Source organism: Hibiscus syriacus, unplaced genomic scaffold, assembly GCF_006381635.1.
Source record: "Hibiscus syriacus cultivar Baekdansim isolate YM2019G1 unplaced genomic scaffold, ASM638163v2 tig00111101_pilon, whole genome shotgun sequence".
NCBI lineage: Eukaryota > Viridiplantae > Streptophyta > Magnoliopsida > Malvales > Malvaceae > Hibiscus > Hibiscus syriacus.
Genome location: NW_024062986.1, coordinates 559,112 through 572,955, shown reverse-complemented (window position 1 = coordinate 572,955; position 13,844 = coordinate 559,112). Strand labels below are relative to the sequence as shown.

General features: G+C 35.8%; 1 protein-coding gene and 1 pseudogene across 1 annotated transcript; both read right to left on the bottom strand.

The window, feature by feature from the left end:
• Positions 1-211: 211 nt before the first annotated feature.
• LOC120153624 lies at positions 212-3,837 on the bottom strand (annotated as a pseudogene).
• Positions 3,838-6,277: 2,440 nt separating this feature from the next.
• LOC120153623 (pentatricopeptide repeat-containing protein At3g25210, mitochondrial) lies at positions 6,278-7,722 on the bottom strand. The gene is given in 3 exon segments (XM_039165538.1): positions 6,278-6,684; positions 6,687-7,379; positions 7,382-7,722. Coding segments are annotated over 3 exon segments (1,161 nt in total). The 5' UTR covers positions 7,677-7,722; the 3' UTR covers positions 6,278-6,511.
• Between the last annotated feature and the right edge of the window lie 6,122 nt (positions 7,723-13,844).

Below are 13,844 nucleotides of genomic sequence, written 5' to 3'. Positions count from 1 at the left end.
AACGAAAACTAAAAATTAAATATTAGTAAGAAATCATATATAAAAGTAAACACATATAATTAAATCTAAAAGTTGAAAAAAAAATAGACGAGACTTTGGCATTTGACCTTTTAAATCAGTAATATTTTTTGTTTATACTAGTCATCTTTACACATACTAAAATTACGAATTTGATTAATTGTTTAACTTTTAATTTAACCAATTAATCAGATGGGTCTAAGATATTATATATATTATTAGTATGAAATAATTATAAGGTGATATATGTTTAATAAAGTACTAAACTTGTCTATGTCCTCTGAATAAAAAAACAAGCAGTTAAGGCCATAGAAGAAACTAGGCATCAACTACCTTTGTTACCATTGATTAAGCCACAGTTCCTCCGCCTATGCCTTGATATCTATACTCGTTGATTGGGCTTCCTTCGAACCTGATGATTTCTGCCCATTTGAAAAATGAAACCACCCATAAGAATCATCAAAGATGCTGTACAACTTTTATATACGCAATTCAGCACTTGCACTCGAATCAGATGATTCCATTTTATTCATTTTTGCAAACATGTTGCCGTAGAATTTGGCTTCCTTCTTGTTGTAATCCTTCATCTTCTCTTTCAAAACTTTGTATTCAAGCTTCACCTCCCTGATCATATCAAACAAAATAATAAACACAAAAGTCATAGAAGACAAGACAACGCCTTTTTCAATATCGAACTCAAGCTTGTTAGGACAAGTTACCTATTATTGGGATCAAGCTCGAGTGCTTTCTCAATATCGAACTCTGCCAAATCCAAATCCGTCAGTTGGATGTATGCTCGGGCCCTTCTATACAGGGCTTTCACATTTGTACTTTCTAATTCTAAAACCTGCATGTGCATGAATGCCCAAGTTAACATTACTATATGATCTAAGTAAAAGTTATGATCACAGTCGTGAAGACAATTTCAACCTTGGTGCACAACTTCTCAGCCTGCTGGTAATCCTTCAGTTTCAATTTACAAGCAGCATTGTTCAGATTGCAAGCAACTTTTAATGCCTTGGCCTGCTTTTTCTCCTCTTCACCAAAGGAAGAATCATGTTCGATATACTTAACAGCCTGCACACACAAACAACAATAAATGACAGACTATTGGAAAGCAGAAACAGAAGCTTTTGCAAAGGAACAAGCACATCTCACAGTATACCTTCCCATATCTTTTAGAAGCTCTCACGTATTTGCCAGCCTTGAATAACACATTTCCTTCTTCCTTCTTTTTACCAGCAGCTTCAATTTTTTCTTGGGTGTTCAGATTCCATGATTCTTTTTTCCTGAAAACCGTGACTCGTCCAAAACCACTTGTAACAAATCTCCAAGATATCTTACACAACAAAGAATCTAAATCATAACATGCACACTGCTCCACTAACCTTGACAAATGATAACAATCCAACTTCATAGTATACGGTACAGTTTGGGGGTACCAGAGCCAGCTCCTGTGGTGACTCAGATGACCCATAAGCGTACTCAGGTGCAACAGTCAACAGTGCTACTTCACCTTTCTTCATAGTCATCAAAGCTCTATCAAGACAATCAATGACTTGCTCTATAAAAGAAAAAAATTGAAGCATTCTCATGAAGTCAATAGAATGGTAAGCAGAAGGGGGGCTTATCTTAACTACATCTATCTAGAACTCGAACAATTCTTCTCCTTCATTCTCGCCCTTCTTCAAGAAGATAGTACCATCTTGCAGTTTCCCGATCAATTTCACTGCCAAAACGTGTATAAAAATATATTTAATATAAATTGTTCTGAATTCAGTAAAATAAAAGTTTCCACTTAATGTTCAACACCAACCTTGGACAACAGCCCCCTCATTTGGGCGCTCATATCCTTCTCCTTTCTTCAGGATCTTCTTAATTACCTTCTTGTCATCAGTTACCTCAGTCACAGTTTTCCATGAAACCAACTCCAAAGTAATCAGGAGTGTGGCATTTGCAGGCACTGGACCTTCAGCACCATTGGCCGGCTTCCCCTTCTCGCCAAAGCCATCTTTATCATAGTAAAAAAGTAGCATAAAAAATCAAAACAAGAACTGACCACATTTACCTGCATGTTAAGTGAATAAAGAGAAAAACTCACATTGTGGCTTCACTGTAAGAAGTACCTTTTCGCCCTTCTTCATTGTCTTAACTGCTCTTGCCAATGCAGGACAGACTAGTCCTGTTCATGGAAAAAGAATAAGAAAACACAGGTGCTTTAGGATTTACAGGTGACATAACAGGAGGGAAATAAATTGTAGAGAAATGGCATAGTCAATACGAACCATCCTTAACAGTAAACTCTACACCATCAGCTTTTGCCACCACTGTGCCATCCTCGAGCTTAGCTTCATAGTTAACTGTGTTTGAGACACAAATCCATTATTAAACCTTTCTCACTCAAAACAGCCACTCCTCTTGGTATAATATCCTTAGTACAACTAGCAAAAGAAGGAACAGATTAGTATATGCACCTAGCACTTCATCAAGGTCCTTCGGATTCTCCCATTTCTCTCCATTCAGTATCTTTTTAAATAACCCACCATCTTTACAGATGTCCTTGACACTTGTCCAAGATAGCAACTCAACATCGAATTGGAGGGTCGCATTAGGGGGGATGGTTGGTGGCGAGCCAGACGCACCATATGCTAACTCGGGAGGAATGGTGAAAGTAGCATTTTCACCTTTCTTCATTGTCTTAATACCTTCGTCCCATCCTTTAATAACTTGTCCTGCAAACATAAAAGGGAAAGCATAAATACCATATTAAAAGTGCACTGCTACTTCCCCTCAGTTTCTCTTTTCAACAAGAACATTACCAAGAAGTCCGATAATAAGCAGGAACTTAAAAACTTACTGAGATGAAACCCCTCAATATTATCATCAAAAGACCAAAAAAAAAACTATAGAACCAATTATTTACCATAAAAAGCAATGAGCCGGTATCACAATATGAAAAATGAACAAATCATGAAGATTCGAAGAAATGCCTTTATTACATTCCAAATATGGTAAGTTCAAAAAAATATTTCCGTAGTTAATCTAAACAAGCAGTAAAACAGGAGATTATATGTAGAAACACACCATTTCCATAACTTTAAACGCATTCCCGCCCCCGCCCCCCCCCCCAAAAAAAAGCAACAAAACAAGCTTAATTAATAGGTTAAAATTAAGGCTCATGTTAATTATTTATGACATAAAACATTGCTTCGGACTATTGTCTCCAATAGTGAAGCGCAATAAAATCAAGCTCTACCTCCCAGATTAAGCTCGACATTTTTTCCCATAGAAGTCGATGCACAGCAGGAATTAAAATTCCAAAAATACAAATAAGTTTATCTTCGTTTACCTTGACCGAGAGTGAACTTAAAAGGAGTGCCTCTGTCACGGCTGGAGTCGAACTGAGTTCCATCCAGCAAAGTCCCCGTATAATGAACTGCGAAAATTAACAACCAAACAGAACCCGAAACATCGTTTTAAAAAATCCTTTTACTACTTTCTTATGTACTTGTTTCCTATCAGTACAATTTATTCATACCTTCAACTTCGTCGCCACTTTAGGGGAAGTCCCAACCTTCACCTTCCTTCACAAGCTTCTTCTTCAAGCCTTGCTTTCCGATCTCCATCTCTTCTCAGACTTTCAAACCGGAAGTGCCGACGGGAAGATCCATATCATCGTTGAGCATGTCGTCCGCCGCCGGGATATCGAAATCCTCGTCCATTCTTAATCAAAGAATCTAGAGAGATAGATGGAGTAAGTGGGTGAGCAATGTAATAATAGAAGAAAAAGAGCGTGACTGAAGGGCGTGTGGGCTCCAAAGGCTTCTAAACAAGAGGGTTTAGCTTTAGCCAGGAACTTCCTCCTCGTTTTGAGTTTGATTGATTGCTTTTAAGGATCGGGATGCTTCCATTTGGATTGAATTGTCGTTCCTAGTGAAGGAATGGTAAAACTGAGTCGATGTGTGACAGTTTATTGATGAAGAAAAAATAGATTTGTATTCGTTTGATTTTCAATTTGATTTATTAAATTTCATTGTAAAATTATAATAAAAATCAGAAATATAAAATGAAATTTGAAACATAAAATCATGTTTATCAATTGATTTGAATAGTAATGAATTTTACAAAATTATTGTTTATAAGACTAAGATTATAGTCACATGATTTGGGATTATAAATTGTAATTATTAGGTTCCGTTGTTCACGCTACCTTATTGTATCGTAATATTTTTAGGATTTTATACAATTATATAAAATTGACTTAATATAAAAATAAATATTCAAATTATATCTTAAGTTTATTTTACGTATTTAAAATTTTTTTCGTTAAAAATAAGTGTTTAACGTTTCTGACGTTATATTTTTAAGTGCTTAACGTTTTTTTGGTTACATTTTTTAGGTGTTTAAGCAATAACAGTAGTTAAAAATACCGTTAGAAGACATATATCATATTTATATTTTAGCTTAATACAAAAACAAGTGTCCACAAACTATACTCTATGTTAACTTTAGATATCTAAAGAATTTTTCGTTAAAAATGTGTTTAAAGTTTCCGACGTTACATTTTTATGTGTCTACGCAATAATAACCATTAAAAATATTATGTTACACGTGTCATGTTTATATTTTTTAAAAATTTTATTTTTTAAAAACTTAATAATATTATTATTTTTTAAAAAAAATCAATTTTTTTCTAAAATTAAAAAAAAACATATAACCCTAAAATCTCTTATTTCAACCTTATTATCAATTGTCATCGATCATCATCAACCACTTTAGCCAAACATCCACTCACCCATCGTCGGAGTTCCACTATCGATCATTTCTTTTATTGTCGTCTCAAACCCCTTAAATCCGTAAATCAAACTTAAATCCCTAAACCTAATATTAATATCTCTAACCCTAATTTATCATTTTGACACTAAGTTAATTTTAAGAATTTATGAAGACGGTGGAGGGGAGTTTGAATACAACTGAGGGGATATTTTTTTGCGCAGGCGGCAATGAAGATTTTTTTATATATTTTTTTTCAAAAATAACATTTTAACTTTTTTTAAAAAAATAAAAATATATAAACACGACACATGTCAGATAACTATTGAATTTGACGATCGTTACAGTCTAGACACCTAAAAGTATAACATCAAAAACATTAGACACCTATTCTTAGTGGAAAAAAATTAGACACCTAAAATTAACTTAGGATAGAATTTGAGCATTTAATTTTACATTAAGCCAAAATATAAATATGACACATGTCACTTAATGATATTTTTTAACGTCCGTTATTGTATATGCACCTAAAAATGCAACCGAAAAAACACAAAGTATAACTAAAAAAAATATTAAACACATATTTTAACGAAAAATTCATTTGGCACATAATGTTAACTTAAGGTATAGTTTTTAAGCTTAAAAAATAATAGCACAAAAACACACTACTGAATTTAAACTATGCATTTCTTGTGATTTTATAAGCAAAATAGCAAATTAACAGATTCCAAGCTGAGAGATAAATAGGCATGAAAAGAAAACAATGTCAGCTCTAGAAAACCCATGGTTAATGAGAAACACATTTTGCAGAGTTTGATTAATCTCGAATCAAATCACCATGAATAATACTTCAATAATAATACCTTGATACCGATCCGGAGCTCGGCCGCATCCATCGACTCTTGGCATTCAATGAAGAACAAACATAAGAAAGCTAAATTGCTTAAAGATAAAAATAAGGATTAAATCAAATGATAAAAGAGAGGTTCTAACAATTGATCAGTTCAGGAAATGATGAGACATGGAAAAGACATTGATTCCATAAACAAAATACTTATCAAATGTGAAAATGATCAAGAGTCGGAGGCTCGGAGCCACCTTCAAAGGGCAGCTTAAACTTGTTTTAGATGTCAACTGAGATTCAGGGTTGAGGATCATTTTTGTTGAAGCTGAAACATCCGAGTAGCAGGCATGGCAAGACTCGAGTAACCAAGAATTATATAAACTTACAGATGATATTGTTCCACCTGCAAGACATTATCATCCTCTTATCAAAATGTCATCGGAGATTTCTCATGGCTAACCACAGTTGTAATGAAGAATACATGCAGCAGAGCCGGTTGCAAGGAAACTTGACCATTTCAGACCAGTCTACTGATGGAAACCCGGTTTTGTTTTTACAAAAACAAAATAGTCTTATACCAAATTGCAGTGTTTCCATCAAGGAAAGATCAATTGTGATTCCCATTATACTAAACAGTGCATCCTGTTGATAACACATGCAAAAGCCATGTCCTCCCTTTTCTCATCCTTCAAATGAATTGCAAAGTCACTGATGTCAATAGATACACTGAAATGTAAATCCACCAAGGAAAAACCTCAATCATGAATCAATCAGGTATCACAGTTTCAAAAGTTCAGCAGTAAACAAGTTAGCCTCTTCAGATCTGATTGGAAGCAAGAAACAACAAACATGAAATAGTAGACCAGTGTATAAAATTCAGTCTTGATTCTTACAATGCAAAGTATTCACCAAAATGCTGTAATTCTTTTGGCCCATAGACAAATCTCTCTTCTTCCACTCCTCTAGCAACCCAAAAGCATCATTACTCCTCCCTCCTCTACACAACTCTTCCAATACAGTCTTATAAGTCAATAAATCCGGCGCCATGAATTCCCCAACATATCATAAACAACATCGACAGCATCATCAAGCCTTTGCTCCATCGCAAGACTACAAATCAGAATCATATAAGCACTCCCTTTCGGCACCAATCCTTTCTCCCTCATCTCCTTAAACAACCCAAACCCCTGCGAAACCTTTCCCTTCTCACACAAGCCCTTGAAAATATAACCATATGTATAAGCATTAGGCTCGCATCCATACAACCCCATTTCACGAAAAACCCGAATCGCTCCATCGACATCTAAACACTTTGAATAGGCCTTAATTATCATATTCAACACGAAAGTATCCGGAATGATTCCCAAAGCTTTCATTTGCTTCGCTAAAGACCGGATCGAGTGTAAATACACATAACAAACAGTTTGTCTATTGAATCTCCTAAGCAAAGAATTAAACAACAAAGCGAACGTCTCGAGCGTGGGTTTGCAATCATCAGATTTCAACATTTTCTTGTAAACATCAAAGGCACGGTTGAAAAGAAACTTACGGCCACAGCAGAAACGGATTACGGTGTTGTAAAGAGGAACACTGACGGGACAAGCACCGGCGATGACTTCCTCGATTAGCGTCTCGGCGTGGCGGTAGCGTTTGGCGGAGATGAGGAGTTTTATCATGGTGAGGTAGGTGGTATCCGTGTGCTTGTACCCGCGTTGTAAGGCGGTCCAACGGAAGATGTCGAGGCGAGATCGGCATCGGGTTGGGCTCGTAAAGCTGCCTCGACGTCGGAGGGGGTGAAGCCGGGCTTGAGCCTTTGAACCCATGTTTCGAATTGGGTCTCGAGAGGGGTTCGGGTTCTGGGTTGGAGGAAGTGGGAAGTGGGGTTTTGGGGAGGTTGCGGTGGGATTGACAAGTGACGGTGATTGACTGATGATGGGTGCGTGAAATTGGAGGAGGAAAATGATGGGAATGATGAAGAAATGAGAGTTTTTGGTGGTTTTCGGATTGAGGAGGTGAGCAAGCGATGAAAGGGTGGAGGCATTTTCAGTCCAGGTTCAGCGGGAAGCAAGGACAGATTACTGGTTACGAGTTACGACCTAAAGCAAATGTCGTCGTCGACTTGATGAGATAATCTGAGCTTTGAAGTAAAGAGTGTTTGAACCAATTCTTTCTGGGTTGGGCTAGCCTTGAAGTTAATGATTTACTTAGAATAGGGTTTTAGTTTTAAACGTGGATGGTCATCGTCGGGTTAATTTTTGATCACTCTTATTTAACTTGAAATCCGATTCAATCTGACTGGATTTATATATAATTTATTTTTATTAAGTAAAATAAAGATGCAATTAAAAAAATAATATATAAATGAAAAGCATTGTAATTATTTCTAAAATATATAAGAGATACTTATTATATTATTTCAGGTCGATCAAATTTTTTATTTTAAACTTAAATCTGATTCGATCCAACTCTATCTTTGTAGAAAGATTCAAACTTAAACTCAAACTTTTAACAAAAAATAATAATTTGATCAGGTTGTAACTAATTGAATTCAAGTCAAGTGTCCCTCCTTAATTTTAACATGGCTTAAAATTAGTGTTGGACTTCATGTTGTTAAAATTGATAGGGTTATAGTGGTATTAGCAAAGGGATTTGGGTTTTGAAAGCTGAATTGAGACTTGGGAGCACAGGTACTTCAAGTAACTGATGCTTAGAAGCCTGGAATTGGAAATCCCTTGACTTCCAAGCAACCTATTCACCTGGATCATCGCTTTCTTTTTAAGCAACTTGTACCTTTAAAATTATATTCTTAATGAAAAATAATAATTTATGTTCCTCTATATATTGCTTCCCAGTGGAACAGGGCTTTGGTTTTATAATACAAGCATCACCCATGATGATGCAATCCAGTTTCCATTAACATAACCAACCAAATTGTACAATTCCTACAAGTCTTTGACCATACTCGGTATTTGTTTTTAAATTATCCGTATTTAATATGTATTTTCATCTCATATTCATATATCATTGTACACTTATTCAAAACAATCGAATTTGATTCTCATATAAAAATAATACTTTTATAAATTCTAATTAAAATCGATTTGATCATAAAAAATTAATAATTTTAATTCATCCCGCCCAAATTCTGAATGATTTTATTGAAATTGTCTTGTAACAAAAATAATTTAAATTTAAACAGCTCGAACAAACTTAAATGGCCTAACTTGAAAATTCTAAAGTTCAAATTCACATAGATTTAATCTAGATTTAAAATGCCGCAAACCCTAAATTGAACATAATCAAGTTAATTCAAAAAAAATTAAATCCATTGACTTAATCTTGCTCGACCAAAATCGAATCTATTCCATGTCAGAGTTTTAAGTCTGTAACTCATTACATGATCTCAATGGTAAAAAAATGTTATTTTCCTAAAAAGGTTAACAATCATGCATGACAAACATTAATTTTTTTGTTACAATCAGTAAATAGAGCGATGTGATTATTTCAATCAATAATAGAGTAACATAATTGTTACTTTCTATTAATTGAGTTATTAGTTTATAATTTTTAAAATATGATGACATATTTGTAATCTTATTGATAATTAAATGACTTGTTATGTAATTTACCATAGACTAAATTGTTTTTATAGGGTCTTCAAATAATATATATATATATATATATATATATATATAATACATATATTAGAAATTATTGAAATGTCGTTTTAGTTTCATCGAATTTTCAAGACAAACTACTCCATATGCATATAATAGTACGCGTGAACAGATCATCTCACAAAGTTTCAACTTTCTACAGTTGATAAACTAAACAAGATACCTACCTACTCATCACCTTCAAATTTCTGCAAATATTGAAGCTTCCACGGCTTCTTCTTCTTCATTTAATACGCTCAAACTCTTTTCTTCGTTACTACTCTCACAACATTTACCATAAAGATGTTAGCGATCCTTCTGAAACTCGTGTTTTCCATGGTCTGCACGTTAGCCAACCTGATGACTTGGTTGATCTTCAGCACCACGGCACACTGTCTCGTGCTATTGATCCATGCTTTCCGGGTTCCCGGCCAAGCCCTCCAGGGCGCATTGGACCAACTAGCCGAAGCGATCAGGAAGTGTTCCGAGTACTTCCTGGAGCTGATTGTAGAGCTGACGGGCTACCTTATCTCTTCTGGTTTCGATCTTTTGATCGATGCCGTGACCTCGTCGGCTTCCGCTTCCGGGGAGGCTTTTGGTGCACTTGTCGAGATGATAAGGACGTCGCTTCAAGAGTTGCTGACGGGCTTGCCGGAGATCGCTGAGGTGTTTTCGGAGATGGTTTCGACGGTGGTGACGGATTTGTGGAATAATTGCATGCAGGCTTTGGGATATGTTACGGAAAATGCTTGATTGTATTATAAGGGTTGGTTATTTTTGTCAAACTTTTAGCGTAACATACTAACTGTAGACACTCATTTTCGTCCATTTTTTTTGTTTATTTATTATTATTATTATTATATATATCTATATATATATCATTTACTTTGCAAACGGTCTTTGAAAATACTTATAATATACATAATTTTTGAAAACATTTTGAAAATGTATATAATATATAGTTTTAAAAATATTTGTTGAAACTATATATTATATAGTTTTTAAAACATTTTAGAAAATATATATATAATATATAGTTTTTAAAATCATTTTTGAAAAATTATATAATATATGTTTTGAATTTTTTTAAAAACATTAAATATATAATTTTTGAAAAACATTTTAAAAATATATATATATAATTTTTAAACCGTTTCTGAAAATATATTATAAAATTTTTAAAACGTTTTAAAAACATGTATAATATATAGTTTTAAAAAAGCATTTTGGAAATTTATATTACATATTTTCGAAAATATTTATATATATATATATAGTATTATTATTATTATTTTATTTCTTATTATTATTTGCTTTTTGCAGGGTCCAAGTCAAAGATTTGTTTTGGGTCCAATATGGTCCAAGTCCGATCCGAACACTGGGCCTGAACCAGCCCAGCAGAAGATACAGTTCAGGGTCTAGAAACCCTAGTCATACATGTCACAGGCGGCGCACAAGGGGGCAACCAAACGTCAAGCCCGAGCCGGCCGGCCGGGAAAATCGGGACTGCACCATCCCGGGATTCCCGGCCACGTGAAGCAATGATAGGCCCGGAAGGTACGGGAACGACCCCGCCATCACCGGAAATAGCCCGTGGAGGGCGGAACAGATAGCATCAGTGGTGGGTATAAATACCCACCAAGCCACGGTACTCAAGGGAGATCGGTAACAGAACCGGGATACACCACGTAAAACCATCAACGACAGTACACCACCAACGAGCCAAACACAAGACCCACGTCAACAGCGAGCCACAGAAACCAAAGGGTATCAACAACACAAAACCCACAAACACGGTACCAAAACAACCGAGAACCATCAGAACATCATCACAACCAAAGAACCAAACACCCAACGAAAACAAAAATCATCAAAACGCTTTGAAACAACCGAATACAACACCACAAAAAAACCAAAAATAGTAAACATAAACAACCGAAAGCCAAGCAAAATAAAGAGCAAGCACCGGGAAGACGAAGGGCCTCGCCGGAAAAGGTAAAAGCCGAATGGGTTTTCCTTAGATCTACACGATTTGGGTTTGGTTACGGTGATTCGGGGCTCGGATCTGACCTAAGGGTAAGAGGGGAACATTTGGTGGTTTTGGGTTTCCTTCCGGCCGCCGGCGGTGGCGGCCGGAGCGGCGGTGCGGCTGAGTGGGCCACCAGACGGTGGCCGGATATCGCCCGAGGAAGGGCTGTTTGAGAGATATCTCTCATTTGAGAGAAGAGATCTGGAAAATGGAGAGAAATGATTCAAAATAGGCCGGTTTTGGTATTTATATACCAAGGACCATCTGCAATACAAGATTCTTAAATCCTTCCGTAGTCCTGATACTTTGAGTCGCAATTCATTTTGGTCACTACCTGTAAATTGCCTCCGAATTTCCAATTAATCAATTTGGTCCATGTTTATATTTTTTATTTCGTGAATTGGCACCTAACCTTTTCTTTTCTTTTGCAGTTCATTTTAATACCAATCTAGTCCATTAATTTCAATTTGTCTCAATTTGATCCTCTAAGTCGTACTTTATTTTTTTTGATTTATCTAACATTTGTCTATTATTATATTTTCTAACTTTTTGACCTTTTTTAGAAGAACTCCAACCAATCAAAGGTAAGTAATGTGAATCGAGTTTTTAAATTTAAATTTTTTTAAATTTTCGCAACTAAGACAACCGACAAATTAATTGGTACCGAAAGGGCGGTTCAAGGGTGCTAACCCTTCCTTGACCGTAATCGACTCCCGAACCCGACACGTTTCTGGTACAACGCAGATCAGGTATGGTGTCCGACCCACCTAAATTCATTTTAAATGGTCGGTGGCGACTCCCAACCCAATCACTCAAGTCAAAGCCCAATTCCGGGGCCCAACCGAAAGACGGGTGCGACAGCTTGGCGACTCCGCTGGGGACAGGTAAGTGAGTCAGGCCAGAATTAATTTTCGGTTGTCTTTTTATGCGAAAATTGTAAATTTAAATTTAAATTTATTTATTCGATTCCAGTTATTTACCTTGATTATTTTGAAATAAATAGTTGTACTAACATTTTTTTTCAATGATTTCAGATTTTTGAAAAGTTTCCATCTCTGGGCCAGAATTAATTTTCGGTTGTCTTTTTATGCGCGAAAATTGTAAATTTAAATTTAAATTATTTATTCGATTCCAGTTATTTACCTTTTGATTATTTTTGAAATAAATAGTTGTACTAACATTTTTTTTCAATGATTTCAGATTTTTGAAAAGTTCCATCTCTGGCTCTATACCCAGCTCCGAACCCTTTTAAGTGGGGGTGAAAGCGACGCCTTCGTGTGAATTTATTCACCGTGCGGGCCTAGCAAGTAGCCTTCGGGATTCATATACCTATGCCTTCGTGTGAATTTATCTCCGTATGGGCATAAGGGAATGTTTCCTCTCGAGTTTAACTTAGTCCACACAAGCCTGTGATGGTTTAGGACTAAGGGTCTGGTAAGCCTAGGGAGGCACCAGCAAGGAGAACTCGAGTACCTTTTTAGAACCTAAACGGAGAGTACAGGGAATTAGAGCCCACCCGAAACCTCATTCCAAACCCTAGGATGCTTTGTTTCCTGCTTTATTTTGTTCAAAGCATGCGACTAGACAAATATGCGGTTAGGATTTGTTTGAAATCAGCATGCGGAATAGAGATCATGTCCGGGTAGGAATTAAAGCATGAGGGGTAGATATCATATGGGTAGGATTTTTTCATTTTTTTTATTATTTGATTTACCTCACTAAACCCTTTCATTTTTTGTTCTTTTTTTTTTTTTTTTGTGTGTGTTCATTGTTTGCATCATTTAAAACGATGTGTTGATCCACAAAAAATGTGTTTGTTAAAACATGAATAATCTGCGTTAATGGACAAATGGGTTATAATACAAAGATAAAAAACTCAGAAGTCCAACCGTGGTCAAAGAATACTCGAAGGTAAAGTTGCAGGGCAATACGAGGAAAAGGTCATTGACCCAGACGCTCCTTTTGAAAACTACGATAACAAGTGGCGAAACCCCAGCTAAGCCGCAGACCATTATTGACAAATTCTAGAAACAAGTCGATAAACTTCGGATAAAGGGCTCCAATGACACTTTCGTTAGAAACAAGCTCGGCAGAAAGTGAAAGTCGAAGATGCAGTCCTTCGAGATCTTTTCTTTTTTTTTGGGGCAAGCATCTCATTATTTGCACATTTTAGCCAAAGGAGCCGGAATGTGCGACAGGATATTCAACTAGTGCAAAAGACGAATTAACTTGTCAGAAGATGTACAAGATTTGTACCATCAAAAGAGTTTTTTTTGTCTCTTCAGACGTAACACTTTGTCACCAATAAGGGTTATCAGAATAACAGGCACATTTTTTGGATCATGCCTGACATTTCATGATAACATATTTAGACATTTTGCATTTCTATTTTCTTTGCATTTTGTTATTTTCTTTGCATTCACATTAACTAATATATGCATGTCTCATCAAAAGGAGTAAATACTGGATACACCGCCTCAAGTATTGGACACACCCCATCCACATAACACTCGTTTGAAGAAGA